Below are 26,934 nucleotides of genomic sequence, written 5' to 3' on the forward strand. Positions count from 1 at the left end.
AAAACATAACAACAAAGAAACCTGCAAACTTTTTAATACATGTTTAGAAAATTGACAGGTAACATAGTTCAACCGAATCCATCAGTCTGATTTTAATAGCATTTTTAAGAATTCTTCTAGGCTACGTTTAATTTGTTAGAATCGTACTGGTTACGAATAGCGATATCAACTTTATTTTTTAAAACACGCTTCCACTTTCAAACTCCGTACATAAATACCACTTTCGTATATAAATACTTAAATTTTATCTGCCTTAAAAAGAAGGACCAACCCATAGGATATAGCTTAATTTTAGTTACTAATTTTCTCTCCTTTAATCAAGTCAACTTACGTATAATAGTTTTATTACACAATACGAGATCTGTTCAAATGTTGATGGCGTAATCCTCAGCAATCATGTCATCGTCCTATCAAGTGGACGATCCAATGCTACCGGGAGATTGGCACTCGACCCACCCTAACGATAATCATTACTATATACATGCTTATATAGCGTAGTATATAAGTGGTTTCCCTCTAACTAAATGTATATAGGAAAATTGTTTTGTTACAAAACAGCGTATATTAAATACTTCGCTAAAATATAACCGTGGTGATAATAAAACTGATCATAATCGGCTAGAATTCATAGTTCACTCTCAGTTTAAATTCATTGAATATTAGATGTCGCCCGTGAATATGTCCGCACGGAATTAAAAATACTTAATAAGTACCCTATGTGTTCTTCCAGACTATGTTCTACATAGGTGCCATATTTAAACAAGATATGTTGAACGTTCCGGAGTTACCTTCTTACAAACATACATCTAAACTTTCGCATTTATAATATCAGTAAGATAGTAATTTTTAGTCTTTCCGTAATTAAAAGTTGAAGCAAATCTTAATATGGTGTATATTAAGAATTTCATTTAGTAAAAAAATGTGGTAACTTTTTGACGGAGTACTATTTTTACGTAGAAAATGTGTCAACTAGCGTAAACTGAGCTAAACATTTGGTAAACATTTGTTCAATACGTCTCTAAAGATAAAAAAAAATCAGCGCCTGCGCACCTGAATGAACAACTTACGGTCACATATATCTTACGCAACGTATAACGGACTAGTTTAACAAGGTTGTACTGTTAACATATTAGATAAAAAAGGTGTGTTTTATTCCAATCTTGATATTTCATCAGCGTTCCGGTCGTGCCAAGGTCGTTCACGTATTGAATCTTAATTGTATTTTCTTCTTATAACGCTGCTTGAATATTTATTAATCACGTTCGTTGATACATTACTAATCTTACTATGCTATCGAAACATATACATTTCCGCTGAATATTACCAATACTACTTGTTGAGACATGGCAAGACTCGCTGCGACGCGGCGCCGGCGACCGCGACGTCACGACCGACGTCACGACCGGCGGCACCAACGAGCGAACGGCGGTCGACGGCGACGACACTCGTCACCTCGGACTCCACCGGCAACGGACTACTCTTCTGAACTAGCCTTGACCCGAACTTTCATTGCGATTTAAGAAGGCGATACAACCGGCCCTTTCATACAGTCCACTTATCCTCGTAACAATAACATTGGTCCTTCGAGCCGGATTTAAGAACCAGCGACCTATGGATAACATTGGTCCTTTAGGATTCTCACCGTCTTAATTTTCGAAATCGTCGAAATAACGGTCACCGCAATGTTCAACGTCGAGTCTCTGCGCACTTCAAAACGCGGTCTTCAGCTATAGAAGATCTTCGGGAGCCTTCATCGTCGTCAAGATCATCATCCTGCCGAAGAAACTTCGCCCGGCAACCGCGCGCGCTCGAGAACAAAGTAGTCGACGGAACGCCGGACTTCGGACCAACCCGCTGAATCTGCGAGTCATCGTCAAGAAAAGGAGAAGATTGCATCAGCAAGGATTCACTGGTGGATGGTTTGGTCACTCGTGAGTTCGTTCCAATTATTCCTTCTATCTTTTCCTTTCTTTTAATCTTAAATTCCCTAAAACAGTTTGTTTTTTTTTTTTGAGTGGGTACACACATTTGTCGCATATTCTTTGTCTTACTGGCAGCGTATTTCTTACTTTTATACAAGCTTAAACAATAATAAACAATATTCTATGCCTTTAAAGCTTAACTTCGCTTGCATTTAGCAAAAAACATTGCTCCCGCATAACGGGATATTGTTTGTCGCACTCCAATCACTGTCGCTAATTAGACTGGCTCGCTGCGCCGCTGCGCATGCACACCTGTATTTATTATTCGTACGAAAGTAGGTCAAGTTTACGTCATAGTGACCTATTTATTTAGTTTCCCTTTATAATATTTTTCATAGTTAATCGCTAACTATTTATCGTCTTTCGCTATGACGGACGACAAGTTAACCAAGTTAAAACAAAAACGGGGGTGTATAAAAACTAAAGTGACTATTTTTAGTAAATATTTAAAGCAACTTGTGTCCGGCGGTCAGCCTAGCAAATTACAATTGTTAGACTTAGAAGGCCGTTTTAAAAAATTCGATGCCTTATATGCCCACTTCGATAATTTACAGTGCGAGATCGAGATGCTTTCGGACGACCCCTCCGTTTCCGAGTTGGAGCGCGAGGAGTTCGAAGCCGGGTACCACCCGCTGGTAGCCGAGGCGCGGCGCCTGCTGGGTGCACAGCCCCAGGATATTTCCGTGATACAGCTCGAAGATGCACAGGCAAGCGTTATTAAATCCAATTGTGTTAGGTTGCCAAAAATAGATTTACCCGTCTTTAATGGTCACTATCAACACTGGCTTGAGTATCGTGATACTTTCACCTCTTTAATACATTCCCGAAGGGATATTGATGACATTAATAAGTTGCACTATCTTCGTGCATCTCTTAAAGGCAGTGCTTTGCTAGTTATCGATAATTTAGATTTTAAAGCCGAAAACTATCAATCGGCGTGGAATTTATTATGTAATAGGTACGATAACAAGCGGCTGCTCGTAAATAATCATGTCAGGGAATTATTTAACGTAGAACACATTCGTAACGAGTCCTACTCAGCTATTCGTCGTCTTATAGACGTCACGAATAAAAATCTTCGTGCACTGTCGACCTTAGACCAGAATACTGAGCACTGGGATGTGTTAATCATATACATGATGTCTGAAAAGCTCGATAGTGTTACTCATAGGGTCTGGGAGGAACATAGAAATACTCTCACTGATCCACCATCTTTAAATACATTTCTTACCTTTCTTAGCAACAGAGCAGATTTATTGGAGACATTGCAAGAAAATAAAGGTAAAATGCATAAACCAGAATCTCATAAATTAAATACAAACTTGCTTATAGCTTCAAACAATCAAAAATTTTATCAAAATAGTAATAAAATAAATAAAAAATTAAATTCATCCAACAAAAAAATATTTACATGCCCCTTATGCAATCAAACTCATTTTCTATTTAACTGTGAAACATTCAGAGCCCTCCCTATAGAAGTTCGTATTCAAAAGGCCAAAGAAGCTAAGGTCTGTCTTAATTGTTTACGACCTGGGCACTTAGAAAATAATTGTAGCCTTGTACCATGTAAATATTGTAAAAAACGTCATAACACGCTTTTGCACTTGCACGAGCCGCAAATAATTCCTGAGCCTGCTCTGCCTTCAACTAGTAACGTTAATCACTTTGCTAATTCAAGCAATTCAAAGCAGTTTACTACTCCTCCGCACGTTTTGCTTTCCACAGCGCTGGTGAAGGCGGTGGACAGCCAAGGCGCCGTCCACGCCGCCCGGATGCTCCTTGACAACGGGTCAACGGCCAACTTTATAACACAATCGCTCTGCGGTAAGCTGGGATTGTCACGACGAAGTGCGAGTTCCACGGTGACAGGTATAAACAATAATACTTCTCATATTACACAGTCTTGCAGCCTTACCTTTGAGTCCTACCATAGCGACTATAGACTTACTGTTGACTGTCTTATATTACCAAAAATCACCAACGCTTTACCGTCTTCCTTCATACATATTGAAAATATTCCTCTTCCTACGGGAATAAGTCTAGCTGACCCTACATTCAATGAACCGTCAGTCGTAGACATCTTAGTTGGGGCCGAAGTATTTTGGTCTGTCTTATTAAATAATCGTGTTGATTTAGGTAAAAATCAGCCCACATTACATGAAACAAAACTGGGTTGGTTGGTGACAGGGAACGTTTCCCGTCTTAAGTCACCCTCTTCTCCTATCTGCAATCTTGCAAATGAGGAACCCAATCCAGACTTAACTCGTTTCTGGGAACTTGATACTGTTTCAGCCAAGCACTCCTTATCTCCTGAAGAACGAGCCTGCGAACAGAGCTTCGTTGACAACACTACACGCAAAGAGGATGGCACCTTTGTCGTCACAATGCCGCTGAAGGAGGACCCTTCAGTCTTGGGCGATTCTTATCAAATGGCAAAGTGCCGCTTTTTGTCCTTGGAGCGTAAGTTTCATCGAGAACCTGCCTTTAAAGATAGGTACATGGAGTTCATGCAAGAGTATGAGCGCCTTGGTCACATGACTGAAAACAAAGAGTCTGCACCTAGCTGTCTTCAACAGGTCAACTACTTCTTACCTCACCACGGCGTAATCCGTGAGTCGAGTCTTACTACAAAGTTACGTACAGTTTTCGATGCCTCGGCCTCCACCACCTCAGGTGTGTCTCTCAACGACATTCAGATGGTCGGTCCTACTGTACAAGAGGATCTTTATTCCATTTTGCTACGTTTTCGACAGCATAAGTACGTCGTGACTGGAGACGTAGAAAAAATGTATAGGGCGATTGAGCTCAATCCTGTTCAACGCCCCCTTCAACAGATCATCTTCAGGTATGATTCATCAGAGCCTTTGAAAACCTACACTCTTAATACGCTTACGTATGGTACTGCAAGCTCGCCATACTTAGCGACAAAGTGTTTGGTTAGTTTAGCATCCAGTGCTATCGATAATGACGTCAAACAATCGATTCAGCGCGATTTCTACGTTGACGATTATTTAGGTGGTTCATCCACTATCGATAATACAATTAACCTCTGTAAAGGAGTTATCACCACCTTAAAATCTGCAAATTTCAATTTGAGAAAATTTCGTTCTAATAACACTACAATACTCGAACAAATTTCCACTTCATCACTTGAATCTGACAAAATTCTAGACCTATCTAGCAGTGATAATGTTCACACGTCTTCAAAAACTTTGGGTCTCAACTGGATCTCGAATTTAGATATGCTGTCATATTGTATCAACATTGAACTTCGTGAAAAGGTCACAAAACGCAGCATACTTTCCGTGATAAGTCAGATATTTGACCCTTTGGGTCTCGTAGGACCATGCGTCGTTGAATCAAAATTAATCATGCAGGAGCTTTGGATTCAACAATATTCGTGGGATGCAGAGGTTTCAGAAGACATAAAAGAAAAGTGGATCTCGTTCGCCAGCACCTTACCTCTTCTAAACCAATTAATGGTTCCACGTTGGGTTCTTGTCCACGACTCTGTCTGTCATGAAATCCACGTCTTTTCAGATTCTTCAGAACGGGCCTACGGAGCGTGCATATATGTGCGTTCTGTGACTGCTTCAGGATCTGTAGAGGTACATCTCTTGACGTCTAAAAGTAAGGTGGCACCGATAAAGCCCATGACGATTGCTCGTCTCGAGCTTTCCGGAGCTTTGTTAGCTGCAAGGCTGTGTGATAAAGTAATATGCTCTCTTACCATACCTATTAGCAAATGTAAATTCTGGTGTGACTCAACCATTGTGTTAGGGTGGCTAAAGACTCCACCGACTAATCTGAAAAGCTTCGTTCGTAACCGCGTTCACGAAATTCAGGAAAGCACGGAGGGTCACACGTGGAGCTACGTACCGTCGAAAGACAATCCGGCGGATCTTGTTTCCCGCGGGCTGAAGGCTGACCTCATCAGCTCTTCGTCTTTGTGGTGGTCAGGGCCAACCTTTTTGGCAAAAAATGAATGTGACTGGCCAACAATGCCCAATTGTAACGTGAAACAGGATCTACCCGAGTTGATTACTTGTTCTTTAGCGCTTGATAATAATTCTAATGCTGACTTAATTGCTAACTTAATCAAAAATAAATCAAAACTAACTAGCTTACAAAATACAATAGCATATTTACAGAGATTTATTTATAATTCTCGAAACCAGACCAACAAATTAACAGGTCATCTTTCGGTTCAAGAACTTCAAAATTCATTAAATTTAATCATACAGAAATCTCAAATGGAGATGTTTCCTGATGAATATGCTATTCTTAAAGCCGGCGAGACATTGCCCAATAAAAATCGCTTGATTTCATTAAGTCCATTTCTAGATCATAATAATATTATCCGAGTCGGTGGCAGGCTAGATAATTCCCCTTATAGTTTTGATACCAAGCATCCCATCTTGTTATGCAGCAAGCATCATTTTACAAAAATATTATTTCAACATTATCATATAAAATATTTACATTCCCCACCTCAACTTCTGTTAGGTAATATCAGACAGACTTACTGGCCTCTAGGTGGCACAAACCTTTCCAAAACCATCGTCAATAAATGCGTACGATGCGTCCGATTTAAGGCTGAAAACGTTCAGCCAATCATGGGCCAATTACCAGCCACCCGTACGGAACTGGAGTTTCCTTTCTTACACTGTAGTGTTGACTATGCAGGGCCAGTGTTAATAGCAGATCGAAAGGGCAGAGGCTGCAAACTCATTAAGTCATTTTTGGCAATTTTCGTTTGCAACGCAGTAAAGGCTTGTCATATCGAGCTCGTTACGGATTTATCCAGCGAGGCTTACAAAGCTGCATTAAATCGTTTTGTTTCTCGCAGGGGGAAGCCCAAAAGCATCACGTCCGACAATGGGACAAACTTCGTCGGCACTTCCAACGAGCTGGCTCAATTTCTGGTTCAGTCCGACCTTGAAGGTCACATGGCTCAGGAAGGCATTGAATTTAAATTTGTGCCTGCCTATACACCTCATTTCAACGGACTCGCCGAAAGAGCCGTGCGCTCTACAAAGCATCATCTTAAGCGGTTACTGCAAACCACTCATCTTACTTATGAGGAAATGGCGACTTTACTCACTCAAATAGAAGCTGTTTTAAATTCTCGCCCTCTCATTCCCTTTTCCACTGATCCTACAGATTTTTCCGCTCTAACCCCTGCTCACTTCTTAATTGGACGCTCGCTTATGACTGTTCCGCAACCACAGGTGCCTGATGTCAGCATCACCCGCCTGGAGCGATATAGGAGGATTGAGCTTTTGAAGCAGCACTTTTGGAGGCGCTTCTGTAATGAATATGTAACTCTTTTGCAACAAAAGCTTAAGTGGCATTCTTCAAAATCCGAGTTGAAACTTGGTTCTCTCGTCCTCGTGAAGGAGAAAGCTCTCCCGCCATTGCTTTGGTGCTTGGGACGCGTCATTCAGCTTTATCCTGGCAGCGACGGCACCGCTAGAGTCGCTGAACTGAAGACAAGGAGAGGCACCATTCGAAGGGCATTTAATAACATCTGTCCCCTTCCAGATTTTTGAAGTCTTTCAACACCTTCAGTACTTCAACCCGGGGAGCATGTTGAGACATGGCAAGACTCGCTGCGACGCGGCGCCGGCGACCGCGACGTCACGACCGACGTCACGACCGGCGGCACCAACGAGCGAACGGCGGTCGACGGCGACGACACTCGCCACCTCGGACTCCACCGGCAACGGACTACTCTTCTGAACTAGCCTTGACCCGAACTTTCATTGCGATTTAAGAAGGCGATACAACCGGCCCTTTCATACAGTCCACTTATCCTCGTAACAATAACACTACTAATACATCGTAATATACATTTATTACCAATCACATCATCATCTTCCTGGCCTTTTCCCACTCACGTAAAGTCGGCACACAAGGTTTTATAAACCTTAAATTTTGGCTTAAGTTTTTACGGCCGGCCGCCTGCCTGTCACCAATCATACTAATATTATAAATGCGAATGTTTAGATGGATGGATGTTTGTTTGAAGGTATCTCCGGAACGGGTGAATGGATTTTAATGAAATTAGGCACAGATGTAGAACATAGTCTGAAAGAACACATAGACTTATTTATTACACTTATGTTTTTTTTTATGCCGCACGGACGGAGTCGCGGGCGACAGCTAGTATATTCTAATTACATACCTATTCAATAAATAATTGTTTACACTACTAAAAGATGTATACAAAAACACATGTTATATTTATTGCAATATATTTTATATAGGCTTTGTGGCAGTGTAAACTGTTGTAAAAATTATGTGCGTACTTCCCGTCACAAGAGCATGTTCACTAAGTGCCTTGTAATGACTTCCTAAAAGTACGGTGAAAACCGCTGCCTACCATGCAAGATGTCTACTCCGGACCTACTTCCTACGACACAACAATTACGAGAAAAAAAGAAAACATTTAAAACACAAGACATTCTAAAAACGTAGAGCTGTTAACATGTTAAATTCAATCTGAACTTTAATAATAAGACGATAAAGATCATTCTCACAAAATAACCCTTACTTATGTACTTAGAATTCCACTGCCAAAACATGAAAAGAAAATTAGATAAAAAATATATTTTTTTTTACTACTTTTATTAGATATACATGAAATTGGTAAGAGAATTTCTTGTCGTAAATCAAGTTATAAGTTTTCAACACGTAGGCGAGTCGAACGCTACAAAACTGTAAAGTAGGGAGCTAAGTAACAGCTTGTGATGTAACACTTGCGGATAATGTCCAATAAACTTGCCAATATTAATAAAAAGACCTTGAGAGGTGTGTTGGGACACCCGGATGGAACGAAGTTCCTTTCAATTAATTAGTGAAGGAACCAATATTTATTCTATGAATAAAAAACTTAAGTCTTCACAAGAAGTACATTTTATTTCTATGAATTTTCGTTTTATATTGTCACGTCGTTGCCATGGTGAAGTAGCGCTCATTCGTCGTTAACATATACTTACTATTGCAAAATGTGTCGTGACAACTTTTCGTAAGAATTTTTTCCGTCTAGCCCCCTTTCACAACGCGTGATAAGGAACTTCGTTCCAATATATTTTTCTACGCAATTGTTTTTACTTGGCTAGCTGTCGACATAGATTTCGTTAGTGCAGAATTTAAAAAACATAATTAGAAGTCTTTGTGTTTTTCCAGACTATGATCTACATCTGTGCCAAATTTCATCAAGATCCGTTGAGTCGTTTCGGATTTACCTTCAAATAAACATCCATCCATCATCCATCTAAACTTTCGCATTTATAATATTAGTAAGATATATTTTTTACTAGGCTAGCTGTGGATCGCGTCTCCATTATTACCGAATTAGAAAAAAAAAAAATAATTAGTAGCCTGTGTTCTTCCAGACTATGTTCTACATCCAAGACTAATTTCAACGAAATCCGTTAAGCTGTTCTCGATATTCCTTCTAACAAACATCCATCTATCTAAACATTCGTATTTATAATAACAGTAAGAAGTAAAACACGGTCACACTAAAAGATCTGGTATAATTCACATGAGTGCATAACTGACAGTCACTTTATGAGTAGAAATGAATAAGCGACCCTTTTAAATGAAACAAACCACAGAAATCAAGCTTGTTCTTTTGTTTCTCTCGATTAAGATAATAAGAATAAAAAGATAATAAGAAAGGAACAATATATAAATAGGAAAGGAATAGAACCTGCCGTGCCGGATTATACTATCTTTTTATCTTTTAATAAACCTAAAAGAATTTATATCATCTGTAAGACAGAATAGAACTATTTTAAAAATGGGAGAATTCCATTTTACATTACACAAAGAATTTGACTTGGAGATACCATCAAAATAATATCTTCGTTGCCTCCTTGGGGTGGGATTTATTTAACCTTGCGAAATTCGTATCACCTTCTTTGGGGGGGTGTCGGTGGGTGGTTTGTACGTGGAGCGAATAAATAACCGGTTGCTAAGCAACCAAGGGCGACAACCCCCCGACTGGTCGGCGCGGCGCGTTCTCTATATGTATTTTTGTTACAATATCTTTTTACTATTGGAAATGAGAATATTGGTGTATGGATCATACGTTTACATTAAAATAATGTTTGTACCTACTTTAACATTTAAAAATACATTGTTTAAAATTAATATTAGCGTGGAACAAGAAAATATACTGAGAAAGATGGATTCATTGAAAAACATATTCGGTGGTGTGAATTTCTCCAATTACGCTAGAATATACGTAATTACCAGAAACGTGTTCCTCAATCTAAGTTTTTATTATTCAAGGCTTACTAAATGTCAACAAAACATTTAAGTCTAAAATAAATAAAGGTGATGCTGAAGTTTAAACATGCGTAATGCCCTTTGTTTTAAACTGTGACCTCTTTGATCAATACAGCGTTTAGACTAGACGCGGGCTGAATGTCGCCAAAGGTTATATTCAAAACTTGATACATAAAATACTGTATATTATTCCTTATTAACTGCTTTAAGAATTTCGAATAATAAATTTAATGCAAGTTAAAATTATTGGCATATCTTTGCTTTGAAAACATTAAAATTAATAAAAATTCCAACAACTATTTCAACCAAGAACTATTAAAACTTACTAAAAAGTATTAAAACTTGTTATATAAATTTTTAAATTCACTGATCTCTTATATATGGATAGGCTATAAGCCTTGGTATTTTGTGCTTATTTGATTTTCGCCATTTTGGTGCTGACTGTTGCTGTTTGTATCGGTGGTGAGGATACGTACTAACAGAGATAAAACGAACTGACTGCATACATGGGGAGAAGCGCCACCTCGCAACTTACATATCGCTAACACCAATATATTGGAAATATAAAATTATATTAAATTTATAAAAATGTAGAAATAACGTAGAAATTAATTATAAATCAAATGAAAGAACAAAGTCTCTGATATAAATGTCAGGGGAAGGGGAAGCGGCATAGAGCCGTATAAAAAAAAAAAACTGTCATGAACACCAACAGGTGTGTTTAAGTCACTAATCTTTACATTTATAGAGATAAGTGTTTCAATAGTTTATTGCTTATTTAAGTTGTAAGTAAATATTCTGACAAACTAGATCAAGTTAATTCTACGTCATCGAGTCAGTAACAAGTTTATTACCAACATAATAAAGTTTAGCGTAGCTCATCCAACTGGGGGGCCGTTTGGGGGGGTTAAAGTTAGTGGACATAGTGACGGCAGTAAAAGATCCAAACACTATTAGATGTTTCTTCGAGCATGTGTTTTTTATTGCTTTGTATGACTCAGTTTAGGGGGTTGTTAAATAAACATGTTTATATATTTTAGTATACGTAAAAGTGTCTGAAAGTATTAATTTATAACTCGAAACATTGTTTTTTTATATTTAGGAATAAATAATATTTTGCAATAAAAATGGACTGGTTTTATTTCTATTGTTAGTAAATTATTGTTAGATAAAAAAACAATTGCGAACCGTCGCTGCCATTTTGTTTTTTTTTTTATATTTTTATTATCAAGCCTTCATGTTTTGCCCCTTTCAGAAATACCGATTTGAATGACACCAATAAGGTTCTTTTATCGAAAACAATTTTATCCTCGTGTCCAATCAATAAAGACTGATTAAAAAAATCCCCCTTTGCTCTCATAAACACCATAATTAACCCTTTATCGTGGTAACAAAAAGACCATTATACGAACGCACTGCGCTGGTCGTAAACTAACACAATTTCACAGTCCACAGACCACAAGACCTTTGTTCTAATCGATGCGTCTAGACACAGGGGCTGCTGAGACCTGAACATTAAACCTTCGAATCAGTGTAGTTATTTTAACACGACTGGCTGGAGACTAGCAAAAAGGTTTTTAGTTTCCAGCCAGCTGCGATTAAAAAGAAGTAAAGTTTAATACTTCTGCGCGGAAAAATATAAAGAGCATGGAATAAATTCCGCATTTCCACGGATTCGTTTCGATTTATTTTTCGTATTAAACAGTTTTTCGTCTGCGTTTTTCAACGTGGTGGCGCATGACATAATAGGGAGTATTATTTTTTATGTTATAAGCAGTATACGATTAAAAATAAACTGTTATCTTTACATACATTGTTAATTCAATATCAGAACATTTTAAACAACATGTCTTCCACTAACTGTACGTTTAAACGTAAAAATAATTATGACAGTGAGTGTATTAATAGATGCAGCTACTAATGGGTATAGTAATTACGCAACAGGGACACAGCTATCGATCCTCTTCCATCTACTAAATGTTTTAACATCACAGTAAGTCCCAACAGCACCCCAGTTAATGTGGCTTTTAGTGCACAGCGACATACTTTGAATAATGCAATGAAGCAATAAATTTTAACGTCAGTTTTCACTGTCGAAAAACATGCACAACAATTTAATTTCATCTCCCTCATTCGGTTGTTTTTTTGATATCTTTTACCTACACAGAGAAAGAGAGAGTAAATGAAAGATTAAACAGTTCTTGAAGTGATGAGTTTAACGTGAGATTTTTAATACAAAGAAAACGTTAAAAATTAATAGTCATTAACTACGCGTTATTGTTGAAATTACAATCTGCTTTCTGTTTGTTTTTTGTATGCAATTTAATTTTCTTGTTCCAAAATAATAAATCGTAAAGATGAAATAAAGGTTTAAAGAATTCGGCAATTAATATAATGAGAAGCCACGAAACACTAACTGTGGGTTTCTGAGACCAAAATACTCGTTTTAAACATATTGTTATCAATGTTTTGTCAACGATAATGACAGGGATAACAAGATGTTTTATACAGAGATATTGGTTACATAACATAATGTCAAAAATAATACAAAACGAAATTAATCAAATAGATGGCTAAAATAGTTTGTTCTTCCATGAAAAATACAACACGAAAATAAGTTAAAATATATCCAAGAAAACATTTTTCTACTAGACGGGCGATTACTTTGAAGGCCTTTTTGATCCCTTTATCCCAGACAAAGATAAATTTTCAAGGTCAAGGCCAAAAACAAAAGACGATTAGTGCCTTCTAAAGAAAAGAAAAGCAACAGATTTTTTTTTCGTACACATTTTATCTGTTGAATAAATTGTTATCGGTCTAAATTAAAAACTATAAAAGACAATACTTACATTCTGTAGGCGTTCAAAGTCTTCGACATTATAATGAGCTTCAATTAGAAGCTATAATCCATCTCACTACACAGCACAATTAACCAAACTATATGTCTTTAAACACTATTTCAAATCAAACATTCAATTTAACGATCACAAATTCTTAAACTATAATGTAAACAATAGAAACAACATGCGATTAGATTCTGATAAAAGGAAAAGACGAAAATACCAAATACGTTATTGTAACTTCGACATACAAACTAACATTACAAGACCAAAATATTAAACAAAATGACTGAAAAACAAAAAGTTATAAATTTCTTAAAGTATCTATATTGTTCGAACTCTACCTAATCTATATATATAAAGGAAAGTCGTGTTAGTTACACTATTTATAAGTCAAGAGCGGCTGAATCGATTTGACTGAAAATTGGTGGGCAGGTAGCTTAGAACCAGGAAACGGACATAGGATAATTTATACCCCGTTTTCTATTTTTTATTCCGCGCGGACGGAGTCGCGGGAAAAAGCTAGTCCTTTAAAAACGAATGTTATCAAATAACAACCAAAAAACAAATACATATTCAAAAAAGCAAATATCAAAACAAAATAAAGAGCAAATAATATTAAAAAATAACGTAATCGTATGTAGCAATTCCGGTCCACGTGTGATTTTTGGCACAGAAAAAAACAGATACCCTGCCAATTATTACACAATCGAAGAAGATAGCTATATACACAAGTCATGCATCTGAAAGAGATGCAATGATACGGCAAAACTGAAATAGATCGACTCCTACGCAACGCGACTACTGTGTCGTTGATCCCTTAGCATTGTTTGACTACTCTGGACGATGTTTGTTTTGATTGGTTCAGCATTATTATGAAGTGGATAATTTTTATAAACAAGGCATTTAATTATACTAACTGAATTATAATACTATAAGTTACATCATAAATAACTTGTAACGTCAATCTGATTCTGCTGTACGTAATAGACTACGATGTGACCAGATATATGGAATTTTCTCAGATTCTTTGCATGTAAAAATCGTCAAAGTATATAAACGTCATCGTAATTGGAGCAGAAATTGAAAGAACAAATTAATTGTCGGAGATTGGAGCGTTGCGTTGCTGTGTAATAATGCAACGACAATATTTTTTTTTTATAATTGCATACATCATAAATAAATAACTTAAATTTTACAAACGTCCGTCGCTATCGTTTACGACAAAAACAACGACAAACTTAACTCTTTAATAGTGTCGCTTTTGGACCGATCCATCAGATAAAGCCACATTTCTGATATTTTCTATTTTTAGGTTATATAAAATTATGTTACAATTATTTAAGAGTAAATAAATAATTCAATACAGTATATCAACATTTTGATAATTCAAATAACATATTTTAAATTCTTCACTGCTACCAAATCGAGTACAAAAGCAAGAAAGCAATCCTTGGTCAATGTTCAGAATCGTGTCAAGCTCCTCGGGGGAAATCTCATGCCTTGAAGCCTTGCAAAGGCGCCTTGAAATGATCCGCTTACCAACGAATTTCTTTAAAAATCGGACGAAGCACTTTACGTGTTTTTCATCTCAAAGACATGCAAATAGGCAATTGAACGTTGAAGCCAACACTAAAAGACTTTTAGATCACATAAAATACTCCCGGAAAAGTAAAATTTAACAAAATTTTGAATGTAAAGGTATCAAATATCTTAATAATGTCCGTAAGATTTATGAATTTACGATTACGTATAATTTAATCGGTCACCATAAATTATACGATGGAAAACATTTTAAACGTATAGAAATACAGCAATGAGTACAAATAACGGCCAAACAAACATGAGCGTCCCAAATATATTACAGTTATGAAACGTTTATGATTACTTAAACATCTTCCATAGCTTTTCTAAAATACATCAATTTATAGAAGATTTTTTTTTATCTCAGTTCTACGGAGAAAGAGGGTAAAGATGAACTCCCTGTCCTTATCCAACTCATGTGGGGTGTGGACACAAAGTTTCATCCTCCAGTTCTTTATTCTTTCATTAAGGAATATTTGTTTGGGCAATTGAAACACACGTTTTTTATTAGTTTAAATTTTTACTGTACAATATGATCATACTGTAGTTTAATTCATACGCTAAATATAAGTTTAAATTAGAAACCGTAGAGCTCGTGTGACCGAGATTACTAGTGTCTGTTAGAAATATTGACGCCACTTGACTCGGGGCTGTTCTAATTGAAACTCTACAATCCAATTAAGTTTAAATGCCGGAGAAAATATTTTAAGATTAAATTCCGCATTATAGTCATTTTATGGGGTCTTAGTCTAAGGGGGTCGTAAGCATAACGTTGAAGTACTTTTTGCCCGAATGACTGGTTTGTATATTAATTCCATTGTCACCTTCTGTATCCTAAATAACTAAATTAATAACTAACGATTTTAATGAGTGAGGTATTATTTGAGACGTTTTTCATTGGAGTATTATAGCAGTAAGTCGATGTCTTGTTTTTTTTTCTAAATAATCAACAAGTGTACCATTATTTTTGAATCATTATCTAAGTGCAAATTAAAAAGTGTTGTCTTACTTATCTACCCCTAGCCTACCCGTTTATGTTAAAAATGTAATTGCTTTCTTTTACTATCGACAAAGTCCACTTTCGTTTCGACCGTCATTCCGTACCATGAGTCAGCGATCCAGTTAGCCAGCCGAGCGAACTGACCGGCGTTCCTAAACCAATGCAATACAAACTGGTACTCGAACAAAACGTTTTAACTTCTTGTAATTGGTTCGAAAACCTACAAAATGAGCATAAACAAAGACTTGATAAACGCAACAATGCGATTTCATGTTATGTCGCCGTTGTTCTTACATAACAAAGATTGACTCCCTCTATATCGAATATTTTGTGTTGCGTACTATTTATAATAATTAATAGACTTCAAATCAAACCTTAATCCCTAAATTTTTCACATTCATTATATGCATTTTTAAGGTTACTTTTGAAAAACAGTACACAAAATTTTATGTTCAACAGGAATCCTTTGTTCAATCAAATGTAAAGACTAAAATATCATCTAAAAAAATCTAATAAAGATTTTCCGAATAAATCCAATAAAACTGCTCAGTCTATGGCTCCACTTAGATTCCTTTAATTGCATTGACGCGAACAGGCGTGCCGTGTAAAAACCGAGGCTAATAGAAAAACACGAACAAGTTTAAAGAAAAATGTACTCTAACTCGAAAGACATAGATTTCAAAACTCATTAATAACAATCCTGAATAAACGTCGATGCACTTTGCACAAAGCCGGTATCGTAATGGCAAATACAAACGACATGGTTAGTTGATCAATAACATAGTGTAGCAATATTTTTTCTATTAATATTATTCTAATAAGAAAATAGTTTATTACGCCTATAGAAAACACTAATACTATAAAACCACCAACTCTACAAATATCAACAAAGAAAGCGATAGAAAAACAATTTCAAGAAAAAAGAAATTCTGATACAATTTATCAGCGACCTTATCGTGTTAATCGATAAATATAATTAGGACAAACAATGCTTGTTCACGAATCAAAAGATTAACTCAACATGCAACAACAGCCTTCGCAACACAATGCGGCGAAACCGACGACTTAACACAATCGATAAAAATATAAAAAAACCTCGTTTACGACACGCAATTACATTCCTAATAAACCAAGATAAGTCATCAGCATACCAGTCTTCAATAACACATATAAGTATCCAAGATACAATATCCTAGCACGTAAAGGACACACAGTTTAAAATAGAAAAAGTCGTCGGGACGGCACCACTGGACGCGCAAACATTAGCGTTTATTTGTAGCCGGCACAGGATAAGTGACGCGACGTCCGCTCCCGTCGACTGCGGGGTGCGTACTGGAGAGATTCAAAGGCTAGTGCGGCACGCAAGCGCCACTCGATAATCTTTATCGAGTCGATAGATAACAAGGTGTATATTTTAATATTACTGTGGGTTTCGACTGACGTGACACATATATTGATACATATTGTTGTCTCTGTCGTATCAAAGAGAACGTGAGGGATGACAATACATGTGTCTGTAGTCGAAACCTACAGTTACTGGCATTTATCGCCTTTACTAAATAAACATACACTGACAATATTAGTACCTTAATAATCCGTTTATGATGGTAAATGATGTATCGGAGTTTGATCCCGAATTGATATCAGAATAAATAGATTTTTCGAAGTATTAAGTAAATATTGTATAAAATAGTAGATTACAAAAAAGATGGGGAATATCACATATGTATAAACAGATGATACAGAAAGAAAAAAGATACAGAAAAAACCTATGAAAAGGTAAACTCAGATAATTCTACAAAATAAGTTTAACACATTTATCTTTCATTTAAAACAAAAACTCAACACGACTACTTTATACCTTCATGATATTAGGTTTTTATAAAATTATTCGAATTATAAACTATTTCATTACGAAATGTGAAAACAAAAAGCATCTGTAAGATAAAGAGCAAGTAAAAAATTTCTAAAAATGTAAACTATCGTTGCACACTGCACATCACTACTCACCCCATTAGGGGCGGCTGAACACCCCTACCGCATGCCTACGCTCACACACACACATGCACACCCTGTATACTGTATGAAGGCGTGCAGTTGCACGCCTTCATACAGTATACAGGGGGTTCATGAATCATGATGCTTTAACAGATAGTGCAAACTAAAACAGGATGGCTACGAACTTTTAACAAGTATCGATCGAATCTGGTGTCTACGAGCAAATTATAAGAATTTAAAATCGTTTCTTAATTTAATAGAAATTAGAATTGTAGTCCACATGAGAAAAATAATGTGTCAAATTTGAGACTTGTTAAAATGTTGATCGTCTTACTGCCCCACTAATTTATTTAAGTGCTAACTTAGTATAGTTGTCACGTACTGAGTAGCATTTAGAATCTTACTAATATTATAAATGAAAATGTTTAGATGGATGGATGGATGGGTGTTTGTTTGAAGGTATCTCCAGAACGGCTCAACGAATCTTGCTGAAATTTGGCATAGATGTAGAACATAGTCTAGAAGAACACATAGACTACTAAGTTTTTTTTTAATTCCACGAGAACGGAGTCGCGGGCGACAGCTAGTCTTAAATAAATAGAAAACTAATACAAAAGAATTAAAAATCAGTATATGAGTCATGTTATAATTTAAGTAAAAGCAAGTACAAAATACAAGGTCGAGTTGATCAATAGAAGGGACGCCGTGATGTCTGGCACATAACCCAACAAATGCAAAATGTTTGCCAAACATTTAGAAATACCTATAGTTTTGCAGTCGACTTACTTTGTGTAGGATGGATGGTATATTTTAAATAGAATGAACCAACTGTACTAGCTACCTTCACCACATTCTCTCCTCGTCTTTGTATACCAATTTTATTCATTATTTTTAGTTTTTTTGAAAATTGTTACATTATCAATTATAAAATTGTGAGACTGCCAGAACAATATAAAAGTATAGATGAAGATGAGTAAAACTAACTTAGACTTAGACAACGAAGTTTGTCTTACTAAAATTAGTAAAAAGGCTACTATGATTTTTTAATTCCGCGGGAACGAAGTGGCAGGAAATATCTAGTACTAATAATATTAAAAAAACTTGAGAGGTGTCAAGGGACACCCAGATGGAACGAAGTTTCTTTCGATTAATTAGTGAAGGAACCAATGTTTATTCTATGAATAAAAACTTACAAGAAACTTACTCACAAGAAGCACATTTTATTTCTATGAATTTTCGTTATATATTGTAACGTCGTTGCCATGGTGAAGTAGCGCTCATTCGTCGTTAACATACTTACTATAGCAAAAAGTGTCGTGACAACTTTTCGTAAGAATTTTTTCCGTCTTTCACAACGCGCGATAAGGAACTTTATCGCGCGTTGTGAAAGGGGGCTAGATTCCAATAACAAATAACAAAAAGATACGTTCCAATAACAAATATATTTCTAAATAATTTTAGGAATTATCATAGTGTTGTAGTAAAGTGTTCAGAGTACATTTCAAAAGAAATAAAGCGTAAACCACACAATGGCACAATAATGACCAAATGCTGTCAACATCTGACATAACCACTGACCACGATACAGCTATTGATACTAATATTATATGTTAAAACAAAACTAAAATATTTCTTCTATCACATTTCATAAATTTCTTGCAAGACAGTGCCTTGATGTTTGGCCTTTTGAAACTTTGAATGTTTTTCTTTCTTTCTTTATTTATATACCCATTGTCTCACACACCAGTATTTGTTGTTATTAAAAGATTAAAAACTTTATTACAATCTGTTCCAAGATCACTCATCTTCAAACAAGTAATCGTATCGATAATTTAGAAATCACTTCTCACGATATTATCGATAATTATAGTTTTTCTATCTTGGCAACCCTAGCACGCGACTTTCTCCGTATTAACCAATTATTTTTCTATATCAACTGCCATCTTGAAGTAATTAATTTCAACCACGATGAAGTAATAACAGAAATATATAATTCATATGTATAGAAAAAGAAGAAGTAAGTTAATTACTCATATATTTATTATAAAAATAATAATAACAATTACAGTTAAATATGACAGTTAACATCGAAGAGTTAAAATAATTGTTATGGCTTAACGAAAAACCAAAAAGTATTAAAGTTCTTTAATTTGTAAAACAGTATGTAATAATTTAAATTTAAATGAGCCTTAATCTAGCGAAATAACAAATTAAAAGTACATAATCTAATTGCTATTTCTAAAATCGTTGATAAAATTTATGTCTGCCACTTTTGTATCTCCTTGCGTTTAAAAAAATAAACAGTAGCGGAAATCAGACCAGAATTAGTATTCTACATGGCGACATGATAAATGCCATGATGTAACTCTTGGCAGAAGCCTGAAGGTTCTACTGCATTGGTCAACCTTTGCGGATGAGAGGCCTTTTAGGTTACCGATTTTTTTTATATCACTTCAATATTAATTAAAATCAAAGTTGACATAAAGTTGATCTATTTTCATTATATTATTTAATTTACTTATTAAAGTTTATGAGAGGAAGGTTAAAACTTGTTGATATGGGGAAACTATCAAATTTACCTTGACCAAAAAAGACGTACTGCATTACTGTAAGCAAAGTAATGCATACTTCTTTTAACTATTATAAGTTTTACGATCGCAATCAGTTACTATGTCGCCAAGAGGCAGTTCTTTAGTGTAAGAACACCACGTGGCTGTTTAACCGTGGGTTTCTAAAACCAAAATCCCCGTTGAAAATATTGTTATCTCTGTATTGTCAAAGATAAAGACAGGGACATGATATGTTTTATACAGATATTTTGGTGTCAGAAACCAACGGTTCATAACATTTATATGGCTCCGAGTTGGACAGTTACTTTATGAACCAGTAATGAGTTGCTATTGTCCATTAAAAGAACTTCAGCACGTAATATGAGTGTTCTTAATGTCTATCATAGCATGGAAATTAGAAAATATTGCACTTGTGTTACGAACGGACAATCGAAACCACTAGTTTTTATGTTTGCCAATATCACGGATCGTCATGCAGACAGACGAAACTCTCATCATTCATTTTGTGTATTGAATATTCAACTTCTCCTTGGCCTTGTTCCACCTACGTAGAGTCGGTGCACCAGGTCCTCCAAATGAATCTGTCTGCCGTCAACTCCATTGTCACCCCTTTCTTGATCATGTCATCTTTCATACAATCCATCCATCTCTTCCTAGGCCTACCTCTACCGGTGTACCTCCACACTCATAATTACCGTTCTCTTTGCCACATGCGATTCTTCCCTCCTCATAACATGCCCACATCACGCTAACCTTTTACTTCTCAATTTTTCTACTAACGGCAGCTTTCAAACTTCCATACTCATTTCGTATCCTATCCACTCTTGTTACACCACACATCCATCTCAACATTCGCATAATATTAAAAACTTTAATTCAAGTAATACTACTAAAATATTACTCAATCTTTTTCAATTAAAAACTTCAAAAACAAAATTAAATTTCGTTATAATTAGCTAAACTATTTGTCTATGAAATTACAAATTTTATGCGTTCCGTTATGCAAAAAAAATCCAAGGTAATGGACGCAAAATCCGCAGGCTAAGACTAATTTTAAATTAATTTGATACCGAGATTACAAATTCCTCAGTTATGATTTCAATGATAGAAGCCGTATTGTCATTTGTTTGTTTTTCAAAGTCACCGCTAAACAAGCGATTATGTTTCCGTAATCTTACTAATATGCGAATATTTGGATGGATATTTGTTTGAAGGTATCACCGGCTCAACGGATCTCGATGAAATTTGGCATAGATGTCTACATCTACATTCTAATGTAGATCCATAGTCTGGAAGAACACATAGGCTACTTATTATGTGTTCTTTAATTCCGCGTGGACGGAGTCACAGGCGACAGCTAGTTATATATTTATAGCAGTTAGAAACCATTCTAACTGCTATAAATACATAACTACTTTAATCTTCTAAGCCTCTAGGTACAAACTATTTAAACACATTGTAAGACCTAAGAGTTTTCTTGGGGATTAAAAAAAAAACTTTTAAATAAATTACTCCATACTTTTAACATTGTAAAATATGAACCATCATTAAAAGAAATGTTAAGTATTTCGGTGATGGAAACAAAGATAGATACATTTTATAACTTTGTAACATCTGCATACCTCGACCGACGTTGGTCCGACGCAAATAAAAAAATACATAAGGACCCAATGGGGCGTAAATAGATCGTCCTCTATAGGCGAGTGGCGGTGCAATTTATCAATACATATGTAGCTATATGTACTCACATAACTATATGCCCTAGACCGACTGGAATGCCATCACAGTCTATATTTGGAATACTTGAGTTATATATTTTTTGTACTTTACCTTCAATGGATACGATTATCATTATTTTACTTAGTAAAGTAAAATATTAAAACATTTTTCTCCTTTCAATAAAACTTCCTGTAACTTCTTTAACACATTCTCTCTTCCCAAATAAAGTTTAAATGGACATCAATTTTGTTTATTTAAAGGTTGTTTAAAAATCTTGTGAACCAACTAATTATTTTTATTGCTACATTAATATCTTTATAGAGAAGTAAGAATTAAAATACTCTAATAGATTTTTCTCCCAAATATTGATAAAGGTCTAAAATTACGTATACAAAAAACGCGCATTAATTACCATTTTTATTGCTCCTTTACTCGTAGTGACCATAAACAACTATACGTACCACAGTTGATCCTAGATTAGCATTAAGTTTTAACTAACGTTAAATTTAACTTAACGCTTAAACTGTTAAATAACGTGTCTATAGACGGTCGTTGAACTTTTACACAAAAGTTGAAAAAGATAAGATAGACAGAAATAAATTTATAAGCATTCCGTTTGTAGTCCACTTATTTTTAGGTGCGAGTAATAATAGCAAGTCTAGCCATAAAAATAAATTTATCTTTAATGATACGAAAATAGGAAACTTTACTTCAAATAGAAAATAAAAAAAAAACAAAAAGAATCGAAGAAATACTTCGTTTCGTCTTGAATAATATTCCGTCAGGTGTGTTCTAGCCTAATTAGTGTTTTATTCCGCCATTGTATTTACGATTTACGAGCGTTTTTGTTTAGCAACAAATTTAAGTTATTTTCGTCGACGCACATCATTGTCGCGATGCAATCCAGTTTTTGCATGAACTTGACAGCGCATAACCTTGATGTTGGCAACCCTGCCGGATGCCAGAGACAAGAGATAAACTGCATACTTTTTTAATTACTGGTTGTAAAAAGTATTTATTGAGTATAATGTTAAATTTTAATAAAAATAGTTGTACTACTACTATACTATAGTAAAACTACTGTAAATTTAAATTAAAATTTCGTTTAAAAATTGTTAAATTAAGTAAAGTTTATAACTTAACCTCTATCCATTGTTAGCTGTAATTATTTTACTGGATCCAGTACATTGTACTACTTTCTAATTCAAATTATCTCTTCATTCTGCTTTCTTTGAACGTATATGTTTGTATTATTTAAAAAAGTAATTAACAAATAGCAACTTATTTTTAAAACCAATATTTAAAACAGTCTCGACCATTAAATATTAAAAAAAAATCTTTGATTTTACGCAAATAACATCAACTTAGTCTAAACGTAATGTGTATATTTATGTATACTTATATTATAAAGAGGATCGATATGATTGTTTGTATAAATTGAAGGCTTTGAAAGTACCAATTTAAAAAAAAAATCTTTTACTACTGACAAGCGGCACTATCCCCGGGTAACAAGCTTTATTTATTCCGAGATATTTTTTTAATTCCGCGCGGTCGAAGTCGCAGGCAACTGCCAGCAATCTATAGATTTCTTTACGGAAACGTATCTCGATGTAATGAGTCACGGTACGACCAGTCATTGGACCATTGGATACGGCCGTGGCCTTGAGAGCAGCGACCGGGACAAGTATCCACTGTCCTACGCCATCCGTTACGGATATAGCACAATGGATATACAATATCCGATATTTGAAACTGTATTTTCGTACTTTAACACACGTAAAACTGTTATATCATACGAAACATGATCGAACAATTTTTATCAAGAATTTTATTTTTTCCCTTTGAGAAAAAAAATGGCATTTTTACAAAGGTTAGATAAAACGTGGAGAGTAAAGTGTGCATTTAATAAACACTTTAAAATTTACATGTCACATTTGAACAAAATTTTTAAATAAGCATTGATATAAAATTAGTAAAGAGTTTGAATGTCCTAACTTCGGTTACTTCCAAATTATACTTTTTTCTTTTGATTTTTTATCTCAATTTTTTTTTATCTATATAAATAAAAGAAAGTCTTGTTAGTTACACTATTTATAACTCAATATCAGTCAAACTGATTTAGCTGAAAATTGATGGGGGAGGTAGCTTAGAACTAGGAGACGGACATAGGAACTTTTTTATCTTGTGTGCATTTTTCTTATTCCGCGCGGACGGAGTCGCGGGTAAAAGCTAGTGTTTAAATATTTAATGCAATTTACTATCACACTAGGTCAGTGATTGTCAAACTTATTTCTTTCACCGCCCCCTTTGAAAATCAATTATATTTCAGAGCCCCCTAATTTTTATTCAGCCCTAAAACTTAAAAACCACAATTTCATTACTTTAATTAATTTCAATGCCCCCCATTTTTTGGGCCTCTTATCGCCCCCTCCTAGGTTTCAAACGCCTCCAAGGGGGCGTTATCGCCCACTTTGGGAAACACTGCACTAGAACCCTAAAACTGCATTTTAACAGTGCAGGATCAATTAAAAATAAATGCATTTGATTTCGCAATGACTCATGAAACTTAACACGTCCATTGTCTAATGTTTATTGTTGAATACATAAATAATTGGCTGAGATCCGAGATAACTGAAAGATAATAAACAAAAAGAAAATATACAAAACAAAAGAATTCTGACTTCACTATTCTAGATATTTAAAAAATTCAATTGCTAAGAATTTTTCTGAATGCAATGCGATCATTAATCTTTAAAGGAAAAAAAAATTATGATCTGAAATAAATGAGTTTTTTCATTCACCACATCACATAATTTTACTAACACTTTTTTTTTAATTTTATAAAGACTCCATCCATGCAGTATTAAAAAAAACGTAATAAGTAGCCTACATGTTCCATCAGACTATGTTCTACATCTATGCCAAATTCCATCAAGATCCAATGAGCGGTTCTGGAGATACCTTCAAATAAATATCCATCCATCCATTTATAATATTAGTAAGATTCTTTGCTATATATGTCTGTCCTAGTTTTCAGTATTACTTCAATAGTGTGATTTGATAACTCAACACAAAACTGTCTTATAACATATTGACATCCCTATCATTTTCTTTGAAGAAAACAGAGATAACTATATATTTTGTACAGGTGTATTCACAATTTCCAGACACTCTTCCATGTCATGGACATATCTTATCAAAATGATGCAAGATATTGTATTTATCTCACTCTAAAACATGTATAAAAGAAATACAAGTTCAAATGATGTGTATTAAATTGTTACCCACAATCTAAATATATAAAAGAAAGTCGTGTTAGTTACACTATTTATAACTCAAGAACGGCTGACTAAAAATTGGTGGGCAGGTAGCTTAGAACCAGGAAACGGACATAGGATAATTTTTACCCCGTTTTCTATTTTTTATTCCGCGCGGACGGAGTCGCGGGTAAAAGCTAGTTTAAAATAAACAAAATACTTAACAATAGAATTTAGGTATAAACAATCATTTTAAGACAAATTACCACTAACTTGCCCCAAAAACTGGAAGTTCAACCTTCATATGTAGAAATGTTGGCATTGAATGTGTTATGAGATAAGATAAACATTTTTTAGATCAGAACATGACAACACTGAACGAGAATATAGTGAATTTTAAATTCGTACCTTATATGTGATTGTATCAATATGTCAAAGCACACTGTACTTGAAAAGATGCATACTGCTTTATATTATTCCAGTACAGTAGGACAGTAGCTATCTCAGCATAGACTGTTTTGGCTTATTGATGCCAGTTATAGTTTACATTATGCCAGTTGTATACCAGCGCTGATTTTATGTCCCCACTGTACTGGCATGATATAAACCAGGCATAACACACTCTTTTTTTTTAATATTGACAATATGATAATTTGCCACTTTATAAGAATAAAAGCTATTTCATTATCACCAAAGTCTAAACTTTTTCGTGTTGCTTTACTGAAAGTTATATTTCATTCATTTTTATTAGCTTCTTATTAGAAACTATTAATTTTATTAAGAGAACAATAAGTTATTAAAACTTTACTACGAAACATGTACAGACCACTTGTTTAACGCAGTAGCATTGTTTAAATTAACTAACTTAACTACAAAAAAATACCAATGGGTCAGTGACTTTATATTATTTTCTACTGTCCTTTCATTTCGTACAAGATTATTAGACCTTGTAAATGCGCAAAGTGCAATACTCAGTTGTTGCCTTGTTGCCGATTAGTCATCAAATGTCAATCGCCACTTATGATAATATGAAATACGCGATGTATTATGCTTGTTATATCGAGTCTTAATAACCATGTTAGTGGTGCAACGAATCTTGAATAGTTGGTGCACATAAATGATGAATAATAAAACAAAAAAAATTGTTTCAGATGACTGGCAGATGCGGAAAATGGCGTTACAAATTTAGATTTTTAAACTCTTATTTTAGTAATATAGACGGTACGTGCAACTTCATGAATTTACATATTTATTCTAAGTATGTACTTGTGTTTATTTTAAATCGTTTGCATTGTAAAGAAATATAAAAACTTACCTTTCTAAATAAAAATTGACAGGAACACACAGCACTAGAAAAATCACTGTTATATCAATTGTAACAACATAAGGACATCAGCTGAGCACAGGTAATAAATTTTTATCTTCCAATGTTGGTTGCCTTGTTAATATGAGATCCGAGTTGGCAAATTTTGTTGGAATTTGAAAACTATAACTTTATAATTGCTTAAGGCAATATCGTCCCTAATGCTTAATGTTTTTACAATAAGCAAGATTATTTAACCACTTTTTATAGTTCGTATTGCTAGCCAACTCGCTGATAATAATCTAGACTCTAGACTAGACCTATCTTTTTCTTAAGTTTATCAAAGACCTGGTCAATAAAGACGTACGTATCTTCATTTT

The 26,934-nt window shown here is 34.9% G+C and overlaps 1 protein-coding gene across 3 annotated transcripts in view; it reads right to left on the bottom strand.

The window, feature by feature from the left end:
- LOC106710134 (kinesin light chain) overlaps positions 1 to 26,650 on the bottom strand; it is a 60,215-nt gene extending 33,565 nt beyond the window's left edge. The window contains exons 1-2 of one of the 3 annotated variants that reach the window (XM_045680996.1): positions 16,859 to 17,021; positions 13,133 to 13,282 (exon numbers count right to left, since the gene is read on the bottom strand). In XM_045680996.1, the coding sequence (XP_045536952.1) occupies positions 13,133 to 13,161 (29 nt within the window). In that variant the 5' untranslated portion in view covers positions 13,162 to 13,282; positions 16,859 to 17,021. Of the gene's footprint in view, positions 1 to 13,132; positions 13,283 to 16,858; positions 17,022 to 26,566 lie in introns of those variants that run through there. The other 2 variants (XM_045680998.1, XM_045680997.1) reach the window with 2 other exon arrangements.
- Positions 26,651 to 26,934: the final 284 nt, after the last annotated feature.

This window comes from Papilio machaon, chromosome 14 (assembly GCF_912999745.1).
Source record: "Papilio machaon chromosome 14, ilPapMach1.1, whole genome shotgun sequence".
Lineage (NCBI taxonomy): Eukaryota > Metazoa > Arthropoda > Insecta > Lepidoptera > Papilionidae > Papilio > Papilio machaon.